Here is a 26,602-nt window from a genome sequence, read left to right as displayed (position 1 = left end):
TCAATTGAAACACTGAGTGCTTTTCACTTCAGTGAAAGTGATAAATAAATGGTATAACTCAGAATCCTAAGAAAAAAAGCAACATATTCAAGGAAATAAGAGGAATTTTATGAAAAATTGGAATAGTAAAGAACTGTATGTTGTTCAGAGTATTTTTAAAAGAAAATACTAATTTTTCAAAAACATAAACAAGGGCATATATAGGCATATTTATAACATGGGTGTATATAAAGAAAGCTGTCATATCTCTCGGTATAAAATGACAAGAAGGCCTCTAAAATAGATGGAACAAAAGATGTAATAATGCTTTTACTTTAAGAGCTTTTTTTCCTAAATGATATAAAAATATGACCAATGACAATGAGTTTTCAAGTAGTAGAAATGTCATACTTGGAAGTAACCAACCTAACCACTGAAGATTAGTTATCATGAATGAGAAAGGCAAGGGCAAAAAGTAACAAGTGTTCCAAATGGTTGAGTAGGTACAGTATGAATTAATATTTTTAACTAACAGCTGATAATGATGAGATAAGGAACTTTATCATTCAGTTCATTCAACTGATGCTATTAAGTTTTTGGGGAGAAAATGTTAGCACCTTGGAGAATAAAATTCTAAACAATCTTGACATGTAAAAAGATATAACTCAATTGAGAGGAGAAACCTATTCCATATAGAAATAGTATACTTAAAAGGTAAATTTAAAGGTCACAACTACAAGATAGTAACTAATCACTAGTGAGGCTCAAGAACAGCAAAAACTGAGACATAGTAGAAACAAATAAGACAGCAATGTATTTTCATTAAAAAGTTAACATGACACCAAGATATATTGTTCACAGAAGCTTAACTAACCACACCACGAAGTAATTCCAATATACAGATATGGTTGCTTCGTGTAACAGAGGTGTATATAAGTTCTGTGTAAAGCTTAATTTTATACAGGAAAATAATTCACTCCCATTAATTTCATCACACTGTAAGAAATATGCTCCCCTGCTTAATATGTTGATACCTGCTTAATGTGTTGATAATTCCAGATGTTAGTGTCTCACCTGGTATCAATGATATTTGCTAAAACTCCTGCCTCAACTACCAGTACCTACTACCATTCCAAAGAAAGCTGTCAATCAGGTGAAGAAAAGCTGTAGAAGTGGCATTAACAGCTCCTGAAGGCAGCACAACAGCTCTGGCACTGATAGCTTTAGAAGCTGATATCAGCTTCAAAGCAACTGCTAAAATAGGTTGAATAGTTCAAAGCTGGAACCCCACTGTTGTCAGGAGGTCTGGCAGAGGCAGTGGTCACTGCAGTGTCTTTACTGCAGTGGTGGCAGCTTTAAAACAGTGGTGGTGACAGCTTTGGAAAACTATGGTAGCAGAATTCAGCAGCAAGGACTTCAAGTAGAGGAAAAAACTGAACAGCATGACAGCTGAAGCAGTGCTTTTACAGATTGAGGACACTTGTCAAGCAAAATGAATCAGGGAGACTCATTTTCTCAGATTCTTCAATCCGTATCTTTGTAGAGCAAATCTTTATTTAAAACAAAAATCTTTATCTTAATTAAATGAGGTACTTAATAGTACCATGCCAAATTTGCAGCTATGAACAAAAAAGTATATGTATATGGAAACCAGGGGAGCAAGAACAACCAAAAGTATTAAAGAGCTGAGTTAAAAGATGAGATCTCTTGGGAAATGGGGAAGAATGCCTATCCATTTCCATCAAGGATGGAGTGGAAGGAAATTCCTAAACTATGGTAAGAAAAATTAAAGTTAGGTTAAAAATTAATTGCTGACATAGAGTACCAAAGGAGTTTCTGGAATCTCCTCTTGAGACTTTTAAATAAAATTAAGATAGATAACCACCTAAAATTCAGGGTTAAGTTCAGTCCTGACTGCAGGCAATATGTAAACAAGAAAATCCGAGGCCCTTTCCAACCCTTTAATTCTGCAGTTCTGTGATTTCAGAATGTGATAGAAATTGTAAATCTTTGAACATAAGAACATATCATAAGAACAATCCTTCTCTGCTGAGTGCTCCTCAGCCCTGCTCTTTGAGACATTTTCTGAAGTGACTACATTTACACAAGGCCCTTATTTTATAATGTACATAATACAATCTGGTAACTAATCAATATGAAACCACTCAAATCAAAGAATATGGTTTGTTGCTGAAATATTTTGAAATACTTAAAAAAAAAATCAGTGTATTTAAACTTACACATTGACTTTTTTAAAAAAAAGATAAATATACTGAAATAAATCTAGCTTATCCCTGAAAAAAATTATACTGCCACCTGTACATATGAGGTGCAAAGGATAAATCCATAAACTGCTAAGTTTGCACAAGTCAATTGCTGTTTGTCAAAATTTGTAGGACAAGGGGATTTACTAAATATGAATTTTAATTATACCCCAGAATTAACTTGTGCCAGCAGTATCAGTGCAACCATTACTGGCAACAGATGTCATGCTACGCTGTTTTGGTATAAGAATGATAGTGGGAGAAAGGAGGGAAGATAAGGAGATTTTTAAAAATAACACCACCACACTGATGATTTCTAAACCAATGGGATTAACATTAAATCAAGAAAAATAGATTTTTTTTTAAGCTCCACTGAACATACCAAAGGTCTAAGATTTCAAAAGATTAAACCACTTTTGTTCCCCCACTAGTTTATTTTTGGTAAAAGGCAGGAAAAAAAAAATCAGTTTTTGACAAGGAAAATCTGCTTCTTTATGACAAAATGAAGATCTGATTATAAGTACATATATAAGTGAGCATATATTTAAAAAAAACCACAAAAATAATGAAAAAGTGGGGATAACAGCTTAAAAACTTGCATTTTATGGAAGGCTTACCTAAATTAAGAAGCAGTGCACACACACCAACTTATGAAAACTAAAAATGTATGAATAGCACAACAATACTGTGATATTGGAGATCATGATACATTACCTGTACACAACTATTTATGTAATTATTAAACCTTTGGGACACTCAGTTTTATGCCCAATAAGACACCATTAAGTCTTTAAAACCTCCCCTTCCTCCTATTAGAAGAAGGTATTTCTATACACTAATTTTTCCATCTAGTAGAATAATAGGAAACAGAATCCACAAGGTGCTTTAAATGATGAGACCTCAAGTGCTGTTTTTTTCTCTCTTGAATTTTTGGATAGTAAACAGTTCATGGAGACCACACAAAAATACTACGACAGATGAGCCGTGATCATAAGTCTGTTGATAGGACTAAATATTTAGTCCACAGGAACTAGGATGTGAAGGTCTTATGACATGCTTGAGCAACGCACTGAAGGGGATCCCATCTGAGTTAATACTTTGTCCAACCACTGTAGGGGTCCATTCAGATGAAGTTCAATCCAGCAAGGGGTGCTTGTTACTGTCTGCCTTCTGGTGAAAAAACAAGAGAGGGGAAAATGGAAGTTACAAAAAGTAAGAGAAAATAAAACAAAGAATGACATTGTCAATTAAGATTGACATACTTCTAAACACAATAGAATTTCAATATCTAAAAATAAAATGTATAGGATAATTTAAATTTCTACAGAGAAAAATAGAGGCTGACATAGCATTGTCTGGGTCACATACAGCATCCTACAAGCAAACATGTAAGCCTTCTAATATTATTAAAGCCAAGTGAAGAACCAGTAAACCATAAAATCAAATCATAATTTGACATTACATGTAACACCTTAGTTGCCCCACTAAAATGAATAAAATGCTCCAAACTATCTCAAATATTAATGAGGTTAAATTAAGTACATATTCAAATACTATTCATTATCATGAAGAAAACACCGTCTCCCTAAATGCTATGTTCATATGTGACCTGAGGTCAGAGAAGCATTTAGGCTCAGAGTACTGGGCTTGGAGTCATGGAGATTTGAGTTCAAATCTAGCCTCAGACACTTACTAACTATAAGTGATCCTGAGCAAGTCACAATCTCCATTTGCTTGAATCCACTGGTTATGGAAAGAGCAAACTACTCCAGTTATCTGTACCAAGAAAATCCCACACAGTACTGGCATGCACAAAGAATAGGGCACAACTGAATAACCAAACTCTTGAGGTTATCGCTTCCAACCCAAAAAGGGAAAGAATCATCTTTACTATAATCATAGCCACTTGATTATTTCATGAACATTTATAGCAATAAAGACCTCAAATAGTTCATTTTACTGACAGTTTTAACTTTAAAAAATTCTTGATACCAAATTTTTAAAAAATCTATTTTTCTGTAACTTCTACTACTTATCCTAGTGCTACCCTTCAGGGACATAGCCTCTTAATTATTTGAAGACAGAAATCATATCCCATCCATACTTTTTCTTACAAATCCCAGCAAATGCTTCTCATATGACATGATCTTGAGACACCCTCAAAATCCTGGTCACATTTTTCTCCTTAACAGTCTCATTTATCAAATTCTTCTTAAAATGTGGTACTGAGAACCAAACAAAATCTTCCAAATGTAAGACTGTTTCCAATTAACAAAACATTCTGCTTTCTTCTTTAAACAAGCAAAAACAAAAACAATCAACAATAACAAAAACTTCTCAAAAGCTATCCTAATATAGCACCAAATCTGGCAGGTAGATGTCATTCCTAACCTGCAAAAGCTCCAAACATAAACCCAACGTGATTCATTTGTGAACTAACTAGTCAGTTTGGAGAAAATCAGTACTGGGTTGGCTACAGAGGATGATTTTATTTGAGCTGATGGGAGGTGGTGGAGAGATGACATATACTCTTAAAAACTAGTAGTTAAATTGTAGGGAATGCTAAATCTGTCTCAGATTAAACCAAAAATCAGAAAACGTTAATACAATAAAAAACTTATAAGGTTCCTTAGATGTAATCTAATTCCCTTCTTTTTACCAAAGAGGAAATTAAGGTTTAGAAATTGACTTGCATAAGGTCAAAGAAAAAGAATATGAATTCCACTACTATACTCTGGAACCTGTGACACGTCCCACATATTGAGTCTTTGGAAAATGGCTATCAAGCAATTCCTGACAAGTGATTTTTTTAAAAGTCAACGGGAACTTTCAAAATTCTTGATCACATTTAGTTTTAGAAGTGAATAGAAGAGGGAGATAGGCTTTTTCACAAGGGGACAGGAAAACTCTTCTTTTTAAAAGATCGGTGTCTATGAAAACAGTCCATCTTATTCTTTTCTATTCCTTTCAAATGTTCTAAGTCTATTCAATTTCAGGTGTTCCACATTTTTTATGAATGGAACAACCTTTTTCAAATCTATACTTGGCTCCACTGCTATTTGGTTTAGATTTTGAATGCTTTAGATACTCTCAAATTTTTAAATTGAAAAGTATCTTTATTTGCCACCTTGTAGGATAACATACTAAAAATATCATATGACACACAAAGTTATTAACAGGATTGTGGATATCTTTGTTATTTTTATTCTAAATTTAGGATCAACCCACTTTAGATGCAACTGATTTCAAAATTGATTATCTTCTTTCCTTTATGAGTTTAGTACCTGATCACACTTTCTCTCCTAAATGCTTTTCTTCATACTAGGATACAACATACAAACTGATAACACCCAATCTCCCAATTCCTTAATTTACTCATTTCCAATGATTTCATCCTCTATCTTACCCCAGCTCTAGAGAGATCACTTAGATATTATCACCTACAAACAGTTCACTTCTATCTTTATAAACTCAAACTGTTTCATATGTCACTTCTTACTTTGCTTTACAGCTCCAAAGTGTGTTCACAATCTGTAACTTCTTAAATGCTTAGTTTTTTCCCAGGCCAGCACATGCTCCTTTCCCTCTCTTAAGCCCTTGAAGAAACAAAAGAGTTCAACCCTACACTGTCCTCTTTTTTTCCTTGTTCCCTTATCCTATCAAAGCTTACCTCTGGATTACTCCTACCTTTACTCCTTCAAGTGCAGTTGAATGAAGTTGAAGAAAAACTTTAAAAACTGTGCTGTTTTGAATTTATGTATAATTCATGCTATATAATCTCAACAGGGCCCTAACTACTGCTAGGCAATCCTTTTTTATCCCCCTAAATGACCATTTCACTCATCACAGCAGCTCTTCTAAATATTTTCATTACTTCTCAAACCTCCTATGGTTCCTCTACCCAACACCTACTCAATTGAAAAATTTGTCTCATGTCATTGAAAAACTGAGGCTCTTTGTCAGGTTTCCTCTTTTTCCTTCCACTTTTTACCTTATATCACCCAGATACTTTCTGCCACTATTTTTTGCCTTCACTTTATCTCATATGATGAAATGGCTCTTTCCTTGCCAAAGTCAATCTACTCAAAATCTTGAATCCATTCTATGATGTTTCTTCCAACAGACTGAATACTACCGTTATCCCCTTCTCTCACTTATCTTCTGGCTACTTTTCTTTAAAATTACAGATATAATAGTTGTTTATGCTATTGTAGACACAAAATAAGATTGATATTTTTAACTAGCTAGATGTAAATTTTTATAAGTTTGAGATTACATAGGTATAATTTTTTAAATATTATTTTTAATTTATGGAATAAAACATAAAACAACACTAATCTTCTGACTACTTTCTTACTGCCTACAAGTACATGTCTTCTTATCCTCAAAAAAATTCTCTCTATCTACTCTTCTCTGTTAGCTATTGATCCAGTATCTCTCCTTTCTTCTAAGGCTAAACTACTTGAGAAGATCTTCTATAATAGGTGTCAACACTTTTTTTTCCCCCTACTTTTCTCTTAATTCTCTATAATATGTCTCTGATTTCATCATTCTATAGAAACTACTCTAAAAAAACTACTTTAAAAGTTATTAACAGTCTCTTATGTGACTAATAGCCTTTTCTTAATGCTCATCCTTCTTGACGTCAACAACTTTTTGACACTGTTGTCAAATGATACTCTCTTCTCTCTCGAATTTTATGACACTGTTTTTATTGTCTGACCATTCCTTCTAATTCTACTATTAACTATGAGAGTTCTATCCTAGGCCTTCAGCTGTCCTCTTTATGCACTATGTTGCTTGGTAACAGTTCCCATGGATTATATTTTCATCTTCATGCTAATATATCAAATCTACTACTGAAAGTATTCGTAACATAAACTATTTATACACCTGAATTTACTTTTAAAAATTACTTTTTTAATTACTTTGGTTACTTTTAAAACCAAATAATTGAATATCAGAGTAAAATGATGAAAATCAGAGATTTTTCCTTCCCTACAAGGAGTATGTAGCAATTTTTACTACATAAACATACTTGCTGCACTAACATGTGTAGCTTTTCCCCGCATGAATGTCAAACTAGTTCATCCACATTTGTATCTTCCAGCTATTAACTCATAAACTTCTTAACAATGTTCCCTTCCCCCCAAAAAAAGGCATTACTTTAGGGAGAAAAATTTTTAATTTCATATTAAAGTTTACACAGCTCTATAAGAAACGCTAAATATGCTTACAGCTATAAATTTCACAAAGGAAACAATTATAAGAAAGTAGAAATAAAGCTAAGTCCAGAAATAGGTTTTACCAACTTAACTTTACTAAAATCAAGGAGCTATGATTTTTGCCAACGTTAGTACTATTTTTGGAAGAGACCTCAAACCCTTTCTTCTTGATAGATGTTTAGGAGTTCGTGTATCTAATAAAGCCAAAGACCCACCAAGCCATTCCTAACTTATGCCTGTCCTTGGAAAGAAGACAAATAGACACAGTCACAGACACAGACACACACAGTCCCATTGCTGAGTTTGTATTTGAAGCTTCTCTAGTTTTGCAGGATATGCTTTAACTTGTGTGTGTCCTCCTAGCATAGCCTTGGAGAATAAGGCATAAGAATACACTCTGCTGGTGATTTCTCAACAGAGGGTATATGAAATTGGAACACAATTAAAAACCCTCAGAATAATTTTCACATTCCTAGAAACAAACTAATCAGAAAGACGTTATTCAAAAATACCAAACCAAAATAATAATATATAAAAAATTCTCACTACTATAATTTGTAATAATTATTCCGAGTAGGTTAAAAAAAGGGGGAAATTATTTTCTCACACTAGAATTCTACTCAATCATTTCTTTTAGAACTCTATTGTATATGAGTATAGTCTTGCAGCAAAGTAGGAAAAGAATGGGATATGGGAAATGGGGAGGGTGTTAAAAGTGGAGGACTTATTGGAGGAGGGAATGGTCAGGTCAGTAGCAAAATACTTTTGAGGAAAGACAGAGTGAAAGGTGAGAGAAAATAGAATGGGGAGGGGGAGGAAATGCAATTAGCAACAGTAACTGTAAAAAGAATTTTGAAGCTAATTTCTTTGATAAGGCCTTATTTCTCAAATCAAAAGAGATAATCTATATCCAAAGGGCAATAAATTCATGCACATTCTTTGATACAACACCACTACTAGATATGAATACCAAGAAATTAAAAGGAAAAAAAAAGGAAAAGGAACTATATGTATGAAATAGCAGCTTTCTTTTTAGGGCAAAAAATTGGAAACCAAGGGGATACTCACCAATTAGGGAATGGCTAAATAAACTGTGGTATGTGATTGTTATGGAATATTATTTTTTCTATAGGAAATGATGAGCAGGATGCTCTCAAAAAAAAAAATCTGGAAAGTTCTCCTTGAATTTAAGCAAAGTGAAATGTATTATATATAAAGTAACAGCAACATTCCAGGATGATTAGTTGTAAATGAAGGATTTAAGATGAAAAATCCTGTCCATATCCAGAGAAAGAACTGATTGTATCAATAATGAAGAACTCTCTCTCACTTTATTTTTTTTCTTTAATTAGAGTGGAAGATATATGTTTTCTTTTACAACAAGACTTCTATAAAAAGGTTTTGCACAATTTCACATATGGTTTCTCAATGGAGGCTGGGAATGGGAATAAGGGAGAATCTCAAACTCAAAAGTTTTAAAAACAAATGTAAAAAAAATATTTTAAATGTAACTGGGGAAAACATTGGATAAATTTTTTTAAAAAAAGAATTCTATTACTGCATGCCAGGAAACCTTTCAATGATGGATTACGAGCTGCCTCTTTTGAGTTTAAACAGATACAAAAGAAATGAGGAAGTAGAAAAAAATAAATTATTTAAACACTGAGACTAATAAAGAAAATGATTATTTCATACCTGTATTCTGCTCCCCAACCTTTAACAAAACTCATTCTTATGGTGCACATTCTAGTTAACTGGTACACGGCTTCAAAACCCTGATTCACAGATTGAGCCAAAAGAGCAGCAAACTCCTGGTTATTGAAGATCTTTAGATTACAGCCTATCATGAAACAAATTAAAATAAACTCTGTAAAAAGATGGTCAATTACCTATCGTCAACATTTCTTAGAATTCAAGATACCAAAGATTTCAGAATAACCATGGTGTATAAATAATCTAAGTTTGTAGTTAGGAATAAGAGCAAAAGAGATTAATTTGCTTTATAGTATTGGAGGGCATATAATCTTACCTGGTGGAATTTTACACACTGTTGCGGGATGCCAGCCATATCTCTGATTACAATTTGGACTCTGGACAAAGATTGCACTATCACTTAGGCACTCAGCAAAAACTTCTCCACCAATATAATACAAGCGTACTCCTCTTCCTAAAACAAAATTTAAGATTAGTTGTACTTTTTCATATCCTATTGTGAACTTTTTGTTTCTTTTAGTTACAGAAAGGCAGTTAATCAATCATCATTTTATTTGCTAACACTAAAAAATAAGGAAGATACATAATTTAGAGAATTGATATAAGAGGTAGTATATGGGAAAAAGTACATTTTCTGACTCCTAAACTCACATTTCTATAATGCTTTAAGGCACAACTCAAATAGTACTTATTAAATATCTACCATATGTAACACGCTAAATAATGAGAAGTAGCATAGGGTGGTAGATAAGAGTCAGTCAAACTTGGGTTCAAGGCCTCAATTGTCACATTCCTTCAATGTCTCAGGAAACTCAAAGACTCAATCTTAAATTACAGTGCTAATTTGCACTGATTAAAGGGGGGTTTCTCATTACTAGTAAAATAAAAGGTATAGTTATCTCCCTCAACCCCAAATATTTAACACATTGTTAAAGACAAAAATAAAAACATCTTACCCCCAAGGAGCTTATATTCTACTAGGGAAAAAGAAAGAAAAAAGATATAGAAATAAGTAAATTCAAGAAAATTTGAAGATGGAGAGACAAGGAAGACTATCAAGGCTGTTAAGAGCAGGCAGGACTTAAGCTGTATCTTAAAGGACAATGAAGATTTAGAAAGGAAGAGTTAAGAACCAGACCCAGTTCTCTACCTTCCAAAACTCTTTGAGATATAGAAAGCCATCAATTGTAATTCTTCCAATAAGATGGAAATCCACTAGGGCTTATTATCTGTCCTATCCTTGTGCTCTCTAAATCGTACGATATTGCCTTTGTTCTGTTGCAGCACCATGATAATCCACTGACCTGCTAATTTTTCAGACCTAAATATCTTAAACTTTCAAAACAGGGCCATGAGTGCAGTCCTTATATCCAAAGGACCAACCAAAGGAGCCCTTTCCACCTATCCTGCAGCTAAGCCGTCTCCTCAAATGGGGATTCCTTGAGTAGGAAATGTCTTGCTTTCTATTTGTATCCGCATGTTATTTGTCATATAGTAAGCATTTAATGCCTTTTCATTCATTCACCCATCCACAGTGGACAGCTTATAAAAATAGAGACGTGTAGGAAATGGAACAACAGATTCAAATTAGTAGACAAATGTGGCTGGAATGTGGACTAGGTAAAGCAGCAATAATGTGAACTAAGACTGGAAAAGTACATGACACTCAGATGGTGGAGAACCTTAAATAACAAGTTGAAGACCTTGTATTTTATCCTACAAGAGATAAAGACTGAAAAGAAGCAACATAATCATAGAATCTCAGCTGGATGGGGCTTTAAAATTATTAGGTACAACTTTTAGGTGAATAAGAAGTCTCTTCACAACATACTTGACAAATAATCATTTCACCTTTGTTTTTAAGACTTCTAGTGAAGAATCCATTTCTTTCAAAGTCAGTACATTCCATTATTAGATAACTTATACATGCTATCTTACCTCAATCAGGGCATAACTTAAGGGTAAAGACAGTTTTTACATTTGTGTCTACAGAGCTTAACACAGCATCTGGCACAGAGTACTGGTTTAAAAAATGCTCGCTATATCAAGATTAAATTTACTTCTATGCACCTTCCAAAGAAAGAAGAGAAAGTCATCTAGCTCAGGTTCTTATGGTCATCTCCAGTCTATCCAATCTCAGGTCTACCCTAATCTATATTTGGCCACTGGACCCAGATGGTTCTAGAGGAGAAAGTAAGAATGGTGACTTTGCACAGTCAATCCAATTCACCTGCATGTCATTGCATCTCTTCCTTATGTCATGGTCCTCTTTGAGAACAACAATGATGAAGGCCACCATCAAGGTGGCAACAACACAGCAAGATGGCACCATGTCTGGAAACACTCTACTGTCCTACCATCATCAATGGAGCTATTCCCATCTCTTGAATTTTTCATTATGGTAAGGACATTTTCACACCTTCTCCCAATGCTGATAATCCCAGCATACCTGAGAGTAAACCATACCATCTTCCAATTCGCTGCTATCTAGTCTTATAACCATCACCCACTGATTTCAGTTCTGGTCCTCCAATTTCTCACTTCAACTCTTTCTACTCACTTCAATTGTGCTTTGGGGAATTCCTGTTCTATAATAAACATCATTTTCTTCACTTTGAATTTCTTTCATGCTCATCCAATCTTGGGGCATTCATAGAAACTTCCCTTCTATGCTTTAATTCATGGCATCATGGCCATAGATCAGAAGACTGTTCATTCCCCACTACTACTTCCAGTGTGTTCCTTTACAGTTATTACTCAGCAAGCTCTAGGTTCACTCTATTCAAAATTATCACTGAATCCAGTACTTGTTAACTATTATCTTCCTTCCTTTCTCAAAAAGTTTAGTACCTCAGGTCAGGACTATTGTTTCTTCCTACCCCAATATATTTCATTCCATTGCCAAACTGATTTTTCTTGATAAGATACTACATGATATTCCTACTCAATAAACTTGGGCTGATTCCCTATTACCTATATAACATCCTCTGCTTGGCATTTTAAAACCTTTATAACCTGTCCCCTTCCATCCTTTTTAATCTCCTTATATGTTACTCTCTTTGGTCCAGCTACACTTGACACCTTACCTCCTATGTACCCCTTCACTAGCTGTCCCTGCATCCCTAGATTTTTTTCCTTCCCTCCTTCTGCCTCTTAGAATTCTTTCAAAGATTCAGCTCAAATCATGCCTTCTAAAAGAAGATCTATTCCTGGTTCCTTCCCCACTTCATTTTTCTCTTTAGGCTCTGCTTACAACTTATAAGACTCCACTATGATATCTTAAATTTTTTTCTCATCTTTTATTTTCCATTTGCACCTGGAAAACCCTCAACTTGGGACTATTCCTCCACTTCTATGGCTTTCTTCTCTCATTAAGTCCCACCTCAATTTTAAGGAAGGGTCTAATTTGGTCATTTTTCATTGCCTTCTGAGTTTTGCTTCTAACAATCATTTCAAGCTATATCCCCCTGCTTCCCCATTCCCATCTACCAATCATTTTAGTTCCTTTTTTGTGTGTTGTCTTCTATTAGAAAGTAAGCTCCTTGAGGGCAGAAACTCTTTTATTTATATCCTCAGCACTTAGTACAGTCACTAAAACACAATAAGCAGTATTTAATTAATGTTTGTGCTGCATTAAGCAATCTTCCTTCCTATATCTTTCTCCTCCCTGTTCTAAGGCAAACTGTTAGAAAAAAGATGCCTAAATTCATTTTCTCCACTACCTCTTATTCTTTTCTCAACTCTGCATTCTGGCTTGTGGCTTCATCACTGAATCGAAACTGCTCTCTGTACCAATAATTTCTTAAGTGATGAGCTATTACCAGTGTAACCTTCAGTTAAGTCACATCTCTGTCTGTTTCCTCAATTATTCCCCATTCCTTAAATCGGAAATAATAGCACCCACTCCCCAGGCTTGTTGTGACAATAAAATGAGATAGTATTTCTAAAGCACTCAGCACAAAGCCTGACAAATAGTAGGCACTTAATAATTACTTGTTCTCCTCCTTCCCCCTTTACAATTTGAACTTTTCTCAAGCCCCATACTTCTCAACATATCTGTAACCTTTAACAATGCTGACCAAACTCTCTCCTGAATATTCTCTCCTCTAGATTTTTATGACACCCCCGTCTTTCTAAAAAATAGGTAAAAAAAATGATCTTACTAGTTATTTTCAATATTCATTTAAAAATATTTTGAATTCTAAATTCTCTTCTGCCCCACACCTCTTCACCAAAATTTACAGAGAGTAACTTTTTAATTGGGTTTCTTGAATCCAGTCCCACATTCCCCCCTCCTCCGATCCATTCTTCAAGTATCTTGACTGTGTCACTCTACAGTACCAGAAATTTCAGTGGCTCTCGGGAACATCTAGGGTAAGATACAGACTTCTTTGTTTGTCAATGAAAACCCTTTAATCTAAACACCAGTCCTTCTAGATCTATTCCATATCAACTTTCTTAGACTCTTCATTCCAGTCTAATTGACCTGCTTACTGTTTTCCACAGATGCCATCTCAGCTCCCCTATTCATGCCTTTGTAGAGGCTGATGGTCTGTCCTTGAAGTATGTAATGTTTTCCCTTTTTGCCTCCTCTGGCTGGAATGCTTAGCCCAATTGACATTTGTCACAAAAGGCCTTTTCTGATCTCCCCATTTGTCCATAATTTATTTTCATTAGCATAGTTGTGTGTGTGTGTGTGTGTGTGTGTGTGTTTTTGATCTCACTAAACTCCTTGAGTTCAAGAATCATTTTTTTGTCTCTGAATGTACCTGGCACAGAAGAGAATCATATTACATATTTATAGAACTGAACTGAGTTAAAGTTCTTGTAAAGAAAAAGTGTGAACAAGAGATTATCAACCAATCTTTGAGGTTGATTTAAGATTTAACTGAAGTCCTCCACAAAGGAGGGACAAGTTAGCTAGAAATGGAAATGGTAACAAATAGATATCTAGTTGTGCCTAGTCCAAAAAAAAAAAAAAAAAAAAAAACAAGAAAATTAATTGACTGTTTTCTTATATTCTTTCTGTAATAGCACACTGTCACACATTTCCATTACCAATGCACAAGACTAGCCTTAGAAAATGTCATAGAATTTTCTGCTACTGTAACCAGAGTAGCACATGTTATGACTGATAACAACATGGTGACTGACCCAAAACATAAATACCCAGTTAAGTCAAGATTCTAGAGAGGGAAAAAAATAAAGAAAAGAAATACCTATATGCCGTCTTGTCATTTCCACTGTAGCATTTCGGTTAACATTGGAAAGTAAACCTAAGCAAAATCTCTCTGAATTTGATGGATCTGTAAATCCATCTACAGTCAGTGAAGGCTGTGATGCATGAAAGGTTTCTCCAACCCTTTGATTTAGCTCATAATATGCTATTGAACACCAAAATGCAGGCTCTGAATAAGTAACTGGCTGCAAATCTACAAAAAGAGAGAGAGAGAATTAATGAATTCTTAAGACAACAATGTGATTCAATAGACAAAAAGCATAATTATCTTTACCAATGCAAACACAGCAATACTAGTGCTATGAGATGAACATCTATCTACAAAATGCGTTTTATTTTCTACAAATCAAACCAGAATTTCATTTCATCCAGTCATTCAATATTAAAACCCCATCTTTTCATTTTGGATCATTTCCTATTGATAGTTTAAGCCAAAAAACACTTAAAAATTTTCACATTTAAAACTGCTAAAATTTTTATGTTTTCACTCTAGGAATAACAACAGAAAAAAACACTGGTTTTATGACAAAATTCTGGTCATACCTTTGCCACTAATTAGCTATATATAGCTCTGGGCAAGTTCACTTACTTGGGCACTTGTCCTCATATATAAGGTAAGATAACCACTAAGATCTTTTCCAGCACTAAGGTTCTGTGATTTCTATGACTGGTGATCAAATAGTTAATTAACTAGCCATATATCCCTATGTCATATTTCTAAATTTTCACTTTAACTATTTGTACCTGTATTATAGGTAAAAAAGTAAAATTAGTGGAGATAATTTTTGGTGGAAAGGGTTGAAGAAGCAAAGAGCAGAAAATATATTCAGAAAATCAGTTTAAAACGAGAATAAAAATTTCATCAGTGACACTTTAAAAGAAATTTTAAAAACTTCTCAGCTCTCACATTCTTTCCTAATTTAACATTTAATTAACACTTACTGAGCTACCTAGTTAATCAAAACAGAAAAAATTACACAAAACCTAGAGATAAAAGACACAGGCAGGACTTGTAATTTCACCACTACAGAACTCCAACAAAAGGAAATTCCCTCTAGCAATGCAATTCAACAACTCAAACATTTTAAGTATGCCAATTTAAATAGAATCTGAAATCAAAAAGTTTTGAAGTGCTTCATATCTAAACTCATAAGAACAATTAATTACTAGCTGTGTAGAGATTAAATTTCATATTATGAAGTCCCTATTTTTAATATGGTGAAATCTACTTGCATGGCATGTAACTGCTAGAAACCACACTTCCAGCAAGAAGCTGACAAGAAACAGTAACTATATAAAAAAGACTCATAGGGGATGTGGGAAAACCGGGACACTGATACATTGTTGGTGGAATTGTGAATACATCCAGCCATTCTGGAAAATGATGTGGAACTACGCTCAAAAAATTATCAAAGTGTGCATATCCTTTGATCCAGCAGTGTTACTACTGGGCTTATATTCCAAAGAGATTTTAAAGAAGGGTAAGGAACTTGTATGTGCAAGAATATTTGTGGCAGCCCTCTTTGTAGTGGCCAGAAACTGGAAACTGACTGGATGCCCATCAATTGGAGAATGGCTGAATAAATTGTGGTATATGAATATTATGGAATATTATTGTTCTATAAGAAATGACCAGCAGGATGCTTTCAGAAAGGCCTGGAGACACTTACATGAACTGATGCTGAGTGAAATGAGTAGGACCAGGAGATCATTATATACTTCAACAACAATACTATATGATGATCAATTCTGATGAACATGGTCCTCTTCAACAACGAGATGAACCAAATCAGTTCCAGTAGAGCAGTAATGAATTGAACCAGCTACACCCAGCAAAGGAACTCTGGGAGATGACTATGAACCACTACATAGAATTCCCAATCCCTCTATTTTTGTCCGCCTGCATTTTTGATTTCCTTCACAGGCTAATTGTACACTATTTCAAAAATATTCTTTTTGTACAGCAAAATAATTGTATGGGCATGTATACATATATTGTATTTAACTTTATACTTAAACATACTTAACATGTATTAGTCAACCTGCCATCTGGGGGAGGGGGGAGGGAAGGAGGGGAAAAATTGGAACAAAGGGTTTTGCAATTGTCAATGCTGAAAAATTACCCATGCATATATCTTGTAAATAAAAAGCTATTAAAAAAAAAAGACTCATAAAATCAGACTTAGAATTGAGAAGGACCTTAAAGAGTAATCTAATCCAGAACTCTCACTTTACAAATGAGAAAACTGTGGTCTGAGAGGTTAAATGACTTGCTGAGGCAGCTAGGTAGCATACTTAATAGAATACCAGTTCTGGAGTCAGAGACCTGAGTTCAAATTTGCCCTCAGATAACCAACAAGGTAACCTAGGACAAGTCACTTCACCTGTCTGGTTCGGTTTCACTATCTGCAAAATAGGTATCATAGCACCAATCTTACAGAATCAAATAAGGAAACATTTATAAAGTGTTTTGTATAGTATTCTTTACACTGTATCATGCTGTCTTACACGGAACCTGTTATTAAAGCAGCATTTTTCCTTCAATAAGACTTTATTTGTTATCTCTAAAAAGGCCTTTATATTTAAAACATTTAGATAAAGCAATTTTAAGTTCATGGACTATTTTAAAACAACCTAGCTATACCTGGCCTTTAAATTTTCTAAGAGTAAGAAAATAGTGCCATTTTTCTTCCCAAGAATTTAGAATTGTAATAATACTTCAGATTTCTGTATATCACAAAAATAATGAGCATTTTCCCCAAATCAACTTGAGCATTAGCACACATATGAAATAATCATACCTTGAAAGAGAAACTTTGAGTTACACAAATATATGACAACTGAAAATCTTTAAAAAAAAAAAAAGCAAAACAAAACAAAAAAACTGATAAAGATTAGCAGCTTACCCAAGCTATGATTAACTGGGGAAAGAGTACTAGGAGAAAGTTCTGCTGGAGATCCTAGAATAATAAGAAAATATTAGATAGTCCAGATTTACCCCATACATAGCTGTTGCCACTACTCCTACCAAGAAAATGATTAAATGAGTTATAATTAATGTCAACAATCTGGAAAACTCTATACGAAATTTCCCATGGGCTTAAATGCCACTTGTTTTAAATAATGCAACTAGTTTTAAAGTTAATATTTATTATTCATCACTTCTTATACATTTATATGTTATACATTTTCCTTTAAAGGAATGACAATCTCAAAGTTTTAACACACAAGACAAAAGATCAAAAAGACAGATAAGAATGCACATTTTACAAAAAAAAGCAATAAGGACAGCATATGCTGCATATTCAATTTTACATGAAGTGCTACTTCTAGTAGACAGATGTTTTCAGTGACAAGAACAAAAGAAAATCTCAAAAGGGAAAATTTAGATGGATCTTATATAATGGCTAATTGATAATATAGGTAAATTTTGAATTCCAGGTATAGAAAATTTGTAAATAAGCTTATAAGGCAAATGCTTAGGAATGACTGTGTAAATAAAATTAACAAAATTTTTAAAGAAAACTATTGTATATCAGGTTAAACATATAGTTTACTTTCCTTTAGTATTTCAAAACAATTTTGTTCTAATAAATGTGTCTATTCCATCAAGCTAAATCAAAGTCCAAGCAAGCCACCTCATTTAGTGAATTTTGACCATGTTCTACCACATAATTCTCACAAAATATCTATCCTCAAATGCTGGAAGATCTTCAAGGAATATTCCCATTTATGTATATTAGTATAATAACCAAGCTGTATATCTGTTATTCAACTCTTAGTATATGATCAACATACCTTTTTACAAATAACATCTTTAATAGAGTTCTCTTATGCTACTTTTCACACAGAGGTTATCAATGGAAATATACCACTACTAGCAATAAAAAAAAGTTATTATCCAATGTGTCAGACACAGTATTATGCACTATGCCACAAAGATAAAAATGACAGTCCCTATTTTGAAAGCTTGTATTTAATAGGAGGAAATAAGTAGATTTATTTCTTAGATCTAAGAACATATAAAAAATATATCAAATATGTACAAGAAAATATTTTGAGAGAAACTAGTAGCTAAGGGATGAGGAAATGTTTCATGTAGGAAGTAGCTTTGAAGGTAGCCGGGATCCTAAAAAAGTAGATGTGGGAAGATAGGGGATTCCAAGAATGGGTTTTAAGAAAAAAATGAATTCTGGTTAGGAATGTTTGAAATGCATGTGAGATAATCAGTTTGAAATGTCTAAAAAGCATATCTGTTAAAGAGCATTAAATTCAGGAGAGCACTTATAATTTAAATCTACAATCATCTGGGTAAAGAACACTTTAAACTAAAGTGACTATTGAGGTCACCAAGAGGAGCCCAGTATTGAGTCTTGGAGTATACCCACAGTTACAGGGCAGACCTTAGATGACATTTCATTAAGGCTGAAAAAGAACAAACAGGTAGGAGAGCACAATATGACAACTTAGAAAACAGAAAAATTATCTAGGAGAATATTGGTCAAGTGTTAAATACTTAGAAAGGCTTTAAAAAGTTAACAGTAAAGGGACATTAGATTTGAAATTTAAGACAAAATTGGTAACTTGAAAAGGCAAATTTAATTAAATGATTAAACGCAGAGTCAAACTCCAAGTACTTAAGAAGTGGAAGAGAGCAAATAAAGGCAACTTGTTCTAAAGATCTGGCTGTGGAAGGAGAGACTCAGGAATGAGAGCTTGATAGTATCAAAGTGGGGGGTGAAGGAGGGAGAGAAGAAGGCGGAAGGGAGGAAGAAAAGATCAGAGCTTGTCTACAGGCAGCAAAGGAATCAGAAGACAAGACTGAAGATCAGTAACAGAAGGGATTAATGACAACAAAAGCTGTTGAAGGGTACAAGTTGATAGCAAACCTCTGATATGAGGCCAAGAGTCTGGGGGAGGGGTATAGAGGGAGAGAGAAGAGAAAAGGAAGAAAGAAGAAAGGAGAGCAGTAGGAAGAGAGATCAATGGATTGAGATATAAAGGAGGGGAGAAAAAGAAAATAGAGGAAAACTTAGTCTACATAGGAAGGTGGGATGGGAGTCCTGAAAAAATAAGCTCTCCAGGGACAGAATAAGCCAAAGCAGAATAAAAGTATTGTATTCACAATGGATTCTCCATTGATTTTTGGGTCTCCTGAAACTTTGATTCTCTAAAGAATAATATTTCAAGATTTGCAAGTAGTGCTTACAACTAGGAAACATATTAATCTACATACTCTTAGTCTAGTCTACCTGAGAAGGAAATAGAGGCCCAAGGAGATAAAGTGCCTTGTCCAAAGCCAAAAAGGGAGTAGGTGGAAAAGTTGGAATTTTAATTGAGGTTCTTTTGACTCCAAATTCTAAGCTCTTTGAAGTGTGCTGCAACTTTTTTCCTTAACAAATGTGGGGAAAGGCCCGATAATTCATTCAACCTCTCTGAGTCTCAATTTTCTAAAATATGAAATGGTGACGATAATATTCACACTACCTAACGCACCACATTACTTTAAATAATGTACTTTGTAAATCTTTAAAGTACTATATAAATTAAAGTTACTACTATTAGTATTTAATAAAATTTGTATGTGTTGGCAAGGGGAAAGGGTACTCCAAAGAATTTCCCCTAAATAAATACAAAGAAATGAACAGGCAGGTGAAAATAGCTCAATTATGGAGCACATTATGACACAAAGTCAGATGAACAATCTACAGGATTTTTCTACCAGTATATGTATGCATACACACATACATACATGCATAGTATATTTAGACGAGATGAATCCATTATTAAACAGGAAGAATGTACTGGCCTGCCCTTAAAATTAAAATTCCTTTAAAGACAGCATATTCTACTGGAAACAAAGACCTATCTTTTGAATATCATATTCTACTGATTGTTATGTAACTGTGTCATGAAAAATCACATCCTTTGAAGAATTAAAAATAAATGTCATGCAGAGGACAATGGAGAAGTATACTGTGAGTGTGAAAAGACTGAAGTATATAATAAATAAGGAACTTTAAAGGATAAGTAGCATAAAGGATGGGGCAGGTAGGTGATGAACTGGATAGAGTACCAGGTCTGTGTCAGGAAAATCTCATCTAAGCTCAGATAGTTGCTACTTGTATGATCCTAGCCCTTATTTGCCTCAGTTTCTCATCTTATGAAATGGGGACACACTGGAGAAGGAAACAGAAAACCATTCCAACATCTTTGTCAAGAAAAGACACAGATGCCAAGATATAGAGTCAAACACAATGACACAACAAGAGTAAATCAGGATGCTATCAGGGAAAAATTTAAGTAGAAAAAATGGGTTGGTGCTATGGTAACAAAGATAGATTAAAAAGTGGACAAATACTATACTGGTATATTCTCATGATATTAGGACCCTAGTATATATCTAATGTACACTGTGACAACTTTTTGTTGGATATGGGCAAAACTTGCCTAAGGAAGACAAGCAAAAATGGGTTGTGATTTCCATCTTGGATATAAAACAGACAACATACAATTCTATCTGATTGTGAGGATTAAGATACCCATATTTATTAACAAATTACAATATTTCACTAAAATTAATTTAGAATTAAGTTGTTACACTATCAGGTTATGAACCAGGAATTAGCCGTATAATACAAAATTGTCTTTAAATGACAAGTCTTTTAAATAAGCAAATTCAAGAATTTGGAAATTAAGTTAAATTTATTCTTCCCCTAAAAGTCACCCCAGTCCTTTGAGTCAGATTTTCAATGACTATTGGGAGCATAACCCACCTTATGTTCAAACTGCTCGCTTCCTCAGAAGTATACAGATATATAAGCTCTTCCTAAAATACTTCAGTAGTCACTGAATACTACCAAAACAACTACTTAAAATTTTTAATCTTACAAATATGAAGAAAAAGACATAGCCAAGAAACTTTCTAAATCCATAAAAAGTGTCCATAATGCAACATTAAAAGCTTTCAAGATGTAGGAAATCACAAGGGAGATGAGGGAGATCAATGAGGGAGAAAGGGAAGGGAGAGAGAAAAAGAAAGTGAGAAAGATGAAGATGGGAGTCCCTTCCAGGTATAAAACTTTTAGATAAGAGAATTCACTTTAATTAAAATACAGCAAGCTACAAAATAAATTTGTCTAATTTAATAATTAATAATGATTAGGGTAAAACTTTTAACTCAATATACTTTGGAAGAATTGAGATATTAAACTAAACCTGGGGTATAGTGGAATTAATAATGGATTTGGAGTTAAGTTCCAGCTACTCTCAGATAAAATTCCCTTTCATTTAAGTTCTAAATCTATCTCTTTATAATCTATTCCAATTGGAAATTAATTTAAATCAACAACAATGCAAATTTTTCTACAAAAATATAATCTTCATTATTAAACCTATAAGATAATTTACATATTTTATACGTATTTCTTTAGTCTTACCCGAAGTGGCTACCAAAAAACAGAGCCAGTAAACTGCGATGTTCTTTCTAGCTACCATGTTGTCTTGCCTTTCCAAGCTCACTACCAAAAGCTTGTGGCCTAGATTATGGTGAGCCAAATGATGGTTACTTTGGTCTGTAGAGAACACTGCTATATGTGTCTCTGTTTATCTCATCTCTCTCTGTATCTACTCTCCTCCTGTCCCCCCTCTCCCCCCAAATGTTTTCAACATTCACCCTCACAAAACCTTGCTGTTAAATCCATTTTAAAGCAATAAATTATTTTTATTATTCACCCATATCATACTTTTAAAAAGTGCTTAGTTGTTTGACAAAATTGAAGCACATAAGAGTCCATGAGCACTTCTAATTAATAATATATATTTAAACTAACACAAAATATTTTTATGAGGAAAAAAAGACCAGGTATCATCTTCAATACTTATGTAATTATTTACTTCTCAATCTAAATTTCAGTTCTATTAGTACAAAAATAAAATTTTGTGTAATGATGGCGTAGACTTTATCTTCCTTTCTCAGCTTACTATAAAATTCTATAATGGGTTTATCGGCACTAGGTAATTGTTAGTTTGTGAAAGCTTACTTTTTGCTAGCAACTTTACTGTTTTGTTTTAAATCTGTGATTAAAGACAGATTTTATAGGTTAATGATAGACTACCATAAGGAACACTGAAATCTGTCTTTAAACTCCATTTTGCTAGCAATGAGCACTCACTCACATTCACAATTTCTTCTTATTTTCCACCCATTTCTTGTCTCAGTAAATAGTATACATTTACTGAAGAAAACAGCATAGTGAAATACAGAGGCAATATAATGTATAAAGGGTCCAGTCATCTCCAAGGTAAAAGAGTTCTACTAGAATTTATTAAAAGTTTTATTTTTATTTACTCTGTCTCCAATAGATGTTAAAAAAATTTTTTAAAATCTCATTTTAGTGCAAAAGTGAACCAGTTTCCAAAAATGATAATTCTGAGTTAAACAGGTAATGTTTATTTTATATTCCTTTAATCTTAACCAAGAGACTAGAAAAAGCAGAACCAGTCAAATGCAATGCTCTTTCTATACCATGTTGCCTCTCTTTCCAGAGATCATTACAGAAAGCTTGTGGCCTGGTTTAAAGAAAGCCAACTGATGATAACTAAGGTCTGTAGAGACACTATTGTGTGTGTGTGTATGTGTGTGTGTGTGTGTGTGTGTGTGTGTGTGTGTGTGTCTCTCTCTGACTCTATAACCATCTATCTATATACACACACATGAAATTGGCTTTATTGTATACATTAGAAAAACAAAAAGGATGAAACCTGTCCAAACCTACAATATGCAAGCTGGAGAGGCAGCCTGCAATGTTAATCCATGTTTATCAGAAATCTAAGGAACCTTTTGAATTATCTTATCTTAGATTCTGCTGAAGATTCATGATCTCAAACTTCACTATAACCAAAGCCCGTCTATTTTTTAAAAATTTGCACCATCTAATTTTTTAAAATTTCAATTGTTCTAGCAAAGTAAAACGAACCCTTAGAGATTCTCTAAGGCTAATAAATGAAGGTTATACAAGATTGAATGATAGATACAAACCGTGATTAACCTTCTTCAAGAATTCTAAGTAGTGGTATCAAATGTGACATCAAGGAGACCTGGGAGATCTCTCAAAAATGTCAGGTTAAGTGTCATGGCAGCAGCCCCAAGTTTACATTAAAAAAAAGATTTGTTATCAGGTACTTTTTGTTTGTATATGACATAGTGCCAAATATGCATTGAGCCCCCCCCAGAACATTTGAGGCCCTCTCTAACTCAGTGAGATTTATGGTCATTCAAAAAAGACTAGTTTCATCAATCCAGAGGGGGGGAAAAACAGAATAAATGAACTATACTCTAGTTCAGATTATGATATATGATTTGATGAAAAGTCCACTGAATAAATCTCTTAATACATATGTTTTGAATCAGGCATTAGACACAGAAATAAAATGAGACTGGGTCACATTTGAAAAATTATAATGTATTTTCAAAAATGCTCCAGGTGCTTCATGATACAAAACCTCACTTTTTTTTTTTAATATTAATATTCCAGTGGTAGAAGGCTGATTAAGATTTGTGCTTGTTAAGGCCAGAAAGACCTAGATTCAAGTCCCACCACTAACACTTAACTTATCTGCCCAGTCATACAGCTAATTAATATTTTATTCTAGACAACTTGCTAAGGAGCACAAGCAAAGGAGGTACCCATCTGCATTTATAATTAGTGTTTTCTTACTTAGAAGTCCCCTACAATGATTAACTCACAGGTTTATTCTTTATCCCTCTCTTTATCTTTTCAAAAATGCTATATATCATTGCAAACTCTTAGAAAGACAAGATCTCAGAAAAACAAAAAAGGAAATGGGTCATATATTGAATGAAGGTAGGAAAATCAAGGTAGACAGCCCAAGTATTGCATCTGAATTCACAAATTAAAATTATCATCTGAAAAGTTATAACTTGTTTAAGAAGGACTTAGAGAAAGACATGAACAAAAACTCCACAAGATAAAAGACTAGATTTGTTATGATCTTCCTTGGTATACATCAATGAAATTGTAGTCAACAAAGAATTCTCTTATCTATATGGCTGCAAATTATGGAATGTCAACATCTCAAAAAGAAGAAATAATTCAAAAATTAGTGTAATGCTATGCAGTGTATATAAATACACTACACCATGTTATCAACTATGACTTGTGATAAAGTCATGACTTGGCATAAAACATTTTCAAAGAAAATAAAATAAGTCAATTTTGTGTCAAAGATTGATAAACAGTAAAGTACTCCAATGAATATTAAAAAGCCTTGAGGGTTATGTGGAGACTTTCTCGGGGAGTTATAAAAAGACCAAGAATCAAAAAGGATTAAAAAGCTTTAAAAAGTTACAATCTACAATCTACTTCGAACTTGCATGATAAACATCTAAGTTTATCATGAATTATTTTAACCTTTAATATTCTAACAAAGTTTGGCAAATTTTGCTTTTAGTGAAAACTGTCTATCATTTCTTTAGACTTTTGAAATATAAAATGATGCTAATAAGAAAAGGATCTTTATTACTTAGGAATAATTAAGGCTTTATCCATCAGTAATCACAGTAATCAAATTTTCAATTCTACTAAAAGACACACATTAAAGAAGTTTCCTTGTATAGTATACAGACACATAACACGCACTCACTCAAAAACTTTATAAAAAGCCAGCTTTATGCTTTTTTTAAGACTGATATACCTATTTTGCTCAGGCTGGTAGTACAAGAGCTAGTCACAGTCATAGTCCCACTCTGACCAGCATGACAATTTTAGCCTGCTCTGTTACAGACTTATACTGGTTCATCCCTCTTTAGGTAAAGTAGTGCTTCTTGTTCCTAGGAGCTTGCCATATTCCCTATAAATGCCAACTTTAGTACAAATACCCAACTGGCTTAGCCCAGTATAAGTCAGAATTCCTGAAATCAAGAGATCTGCAAAGCTTCCAGTCTCTTCATTAAAGAGATTATCCAGCAAAAGCTAACTTTATACCAGTTTCAGACTATTTAAAGATATAGAAAAGACTAATTTTTATAAATATTAATTTTTTAAATAAATATGTGAACACACAATCTAAATCATCATAAAAAGCTGAAATTCTATATAAAGTTTATTTTAAGAAATGACCTACCAATAAGAAAAATTACTTTTAAATACCTGTGTCCATACTTTGGTTTAATTGTTGATCACTTGTTTCTCCATCTTCACTGATATATCCAGGGGGTGGTGTTTCTAAAAATTTAAACAAATCATACAGATTATTTAAAATGCCTTGTACCCAGTTTTCCCTATTAGATAATTAATCCCTCAAACAGCAACTGAGACATGTATTCATGTAAGAGGACAAAAATGGGTTCCTATCGAAATCATGTCAATTAAATATTCAATTTGTTTCTACTAAAGGTCAAATTCACTATATTCACTTTGCTATCATTTTACATATCTGAATAATTACTATGGGTATATTTTTCTGGATCAATAGCCAAAAGAGAACTTCAAAGAAGTCCTAGAATTGACTATTTCCAAGACAATGGCTTCTCCCAATGCTTTTCTTACTAATGGAAACTTGAAAGCTAACTTATTTTCTTACAAGGTGACTATAAAAGAAAAATACAGGGAATCCAAACACAGAATTTATTTTTAAAAATATCTGCTTTATTAAAAAGGGAATTAATCTTATATATGTTGAGTTTTGTCACAAGTGAATACAGGCATCATTAAAGAACTATGTTCTGAGTTCATTTTGGAAAGGTCATCTCTCTGGTGGTCTTTCAAACTAATGGCAAACAGAAGAGAGGCAGGTTTAGGGTTCCCATGAAGAATACTTCCTAACAATTCAAGTTATCCAAATCAGAAATGGACTGCTGTGTTTATTCCCTCTAACCAGAGATGTTTAAACAGTAGCTGGAATACCACCATTCCAGAGACCAAACTTGCCTAACAGAGCAAGTAGGTAGAGCAGACTCCACCTTGCATTTTAACTTTCCTGTTCCCTCAATTCTACTTTTTACAAATGTTTATTTCTGTCAACACTTTAGTTCAATACCATCTTCTACATTAAATTTATTATGATTTCCCCAGTTCCTTGTACTCTCCCTCCCCAAGTCAAAGAGTACTTAATTTTGTATATATTTGTAAACACTTAATTATGTGCAAGGTGTCTGCCCT

General features: G+C 33.6%; 1 protein-coding gene across 2 annotated transcripts in view; it reads right to left on the bottom strand.

Annotated features, from left to right (window-relative positions):
• Positions 1-770: 770 nt before the first annotated feature.
• Positions 771-26,602, bottom strand: part of SMAD2 (SMAD family member 2) — a 104,406-nt gene continuing 78,574 nt past the window's right edge. For both annotated transcript variants that reach the window (XM_051969654.1, XM_051969655.1), the window contains 6 exons: positions 25,592-25,666; positions 17,327-17,380; positions 14,401-14,613; positions 9,498-9,635; positions 9,164-9,308; positions 771-3,413 (listed from right to left, as the gene is read on the bottom strand). In XM_051969654.1, coding sequence (XP_051825614.1) covers positions 3,290-3,413; positions 9,164-9,308; positions 9,498-9,635; positions 14,401-14,613; positions 17,327-17,380; positions 25,592-25,666 — 749 coding nt within the window. In that variant the 3' untranslated portion in view covers positions 771-3,289. The remainder of the gene's footprint in view (positions 3,414-9,163; positions 9,309-9,497; positions 9,636-14,400; positions 14,614-17,326; positions 17,381-25,591; positions 25,667-26,602) is intronic.

This window comes from Antechinus flavipes, chromosome 1 (genome assembly GCF_016432865.1).
Source record: "Antechinus flavipes isolate AdamAnt ecotype Samford, QLD, Australia chromosome 1, AdamAnt_v2, whole genome shotgun sequence".
NCBI lineage: Eukaryota > Metazoa > Chordata > Mammalia > Dasyuromorphia > Dasyuridae > Antechinus > Antechinus flavipes.
This window is presented reverse-complemented; position numbering and strand designations above follow the sequence as displayed.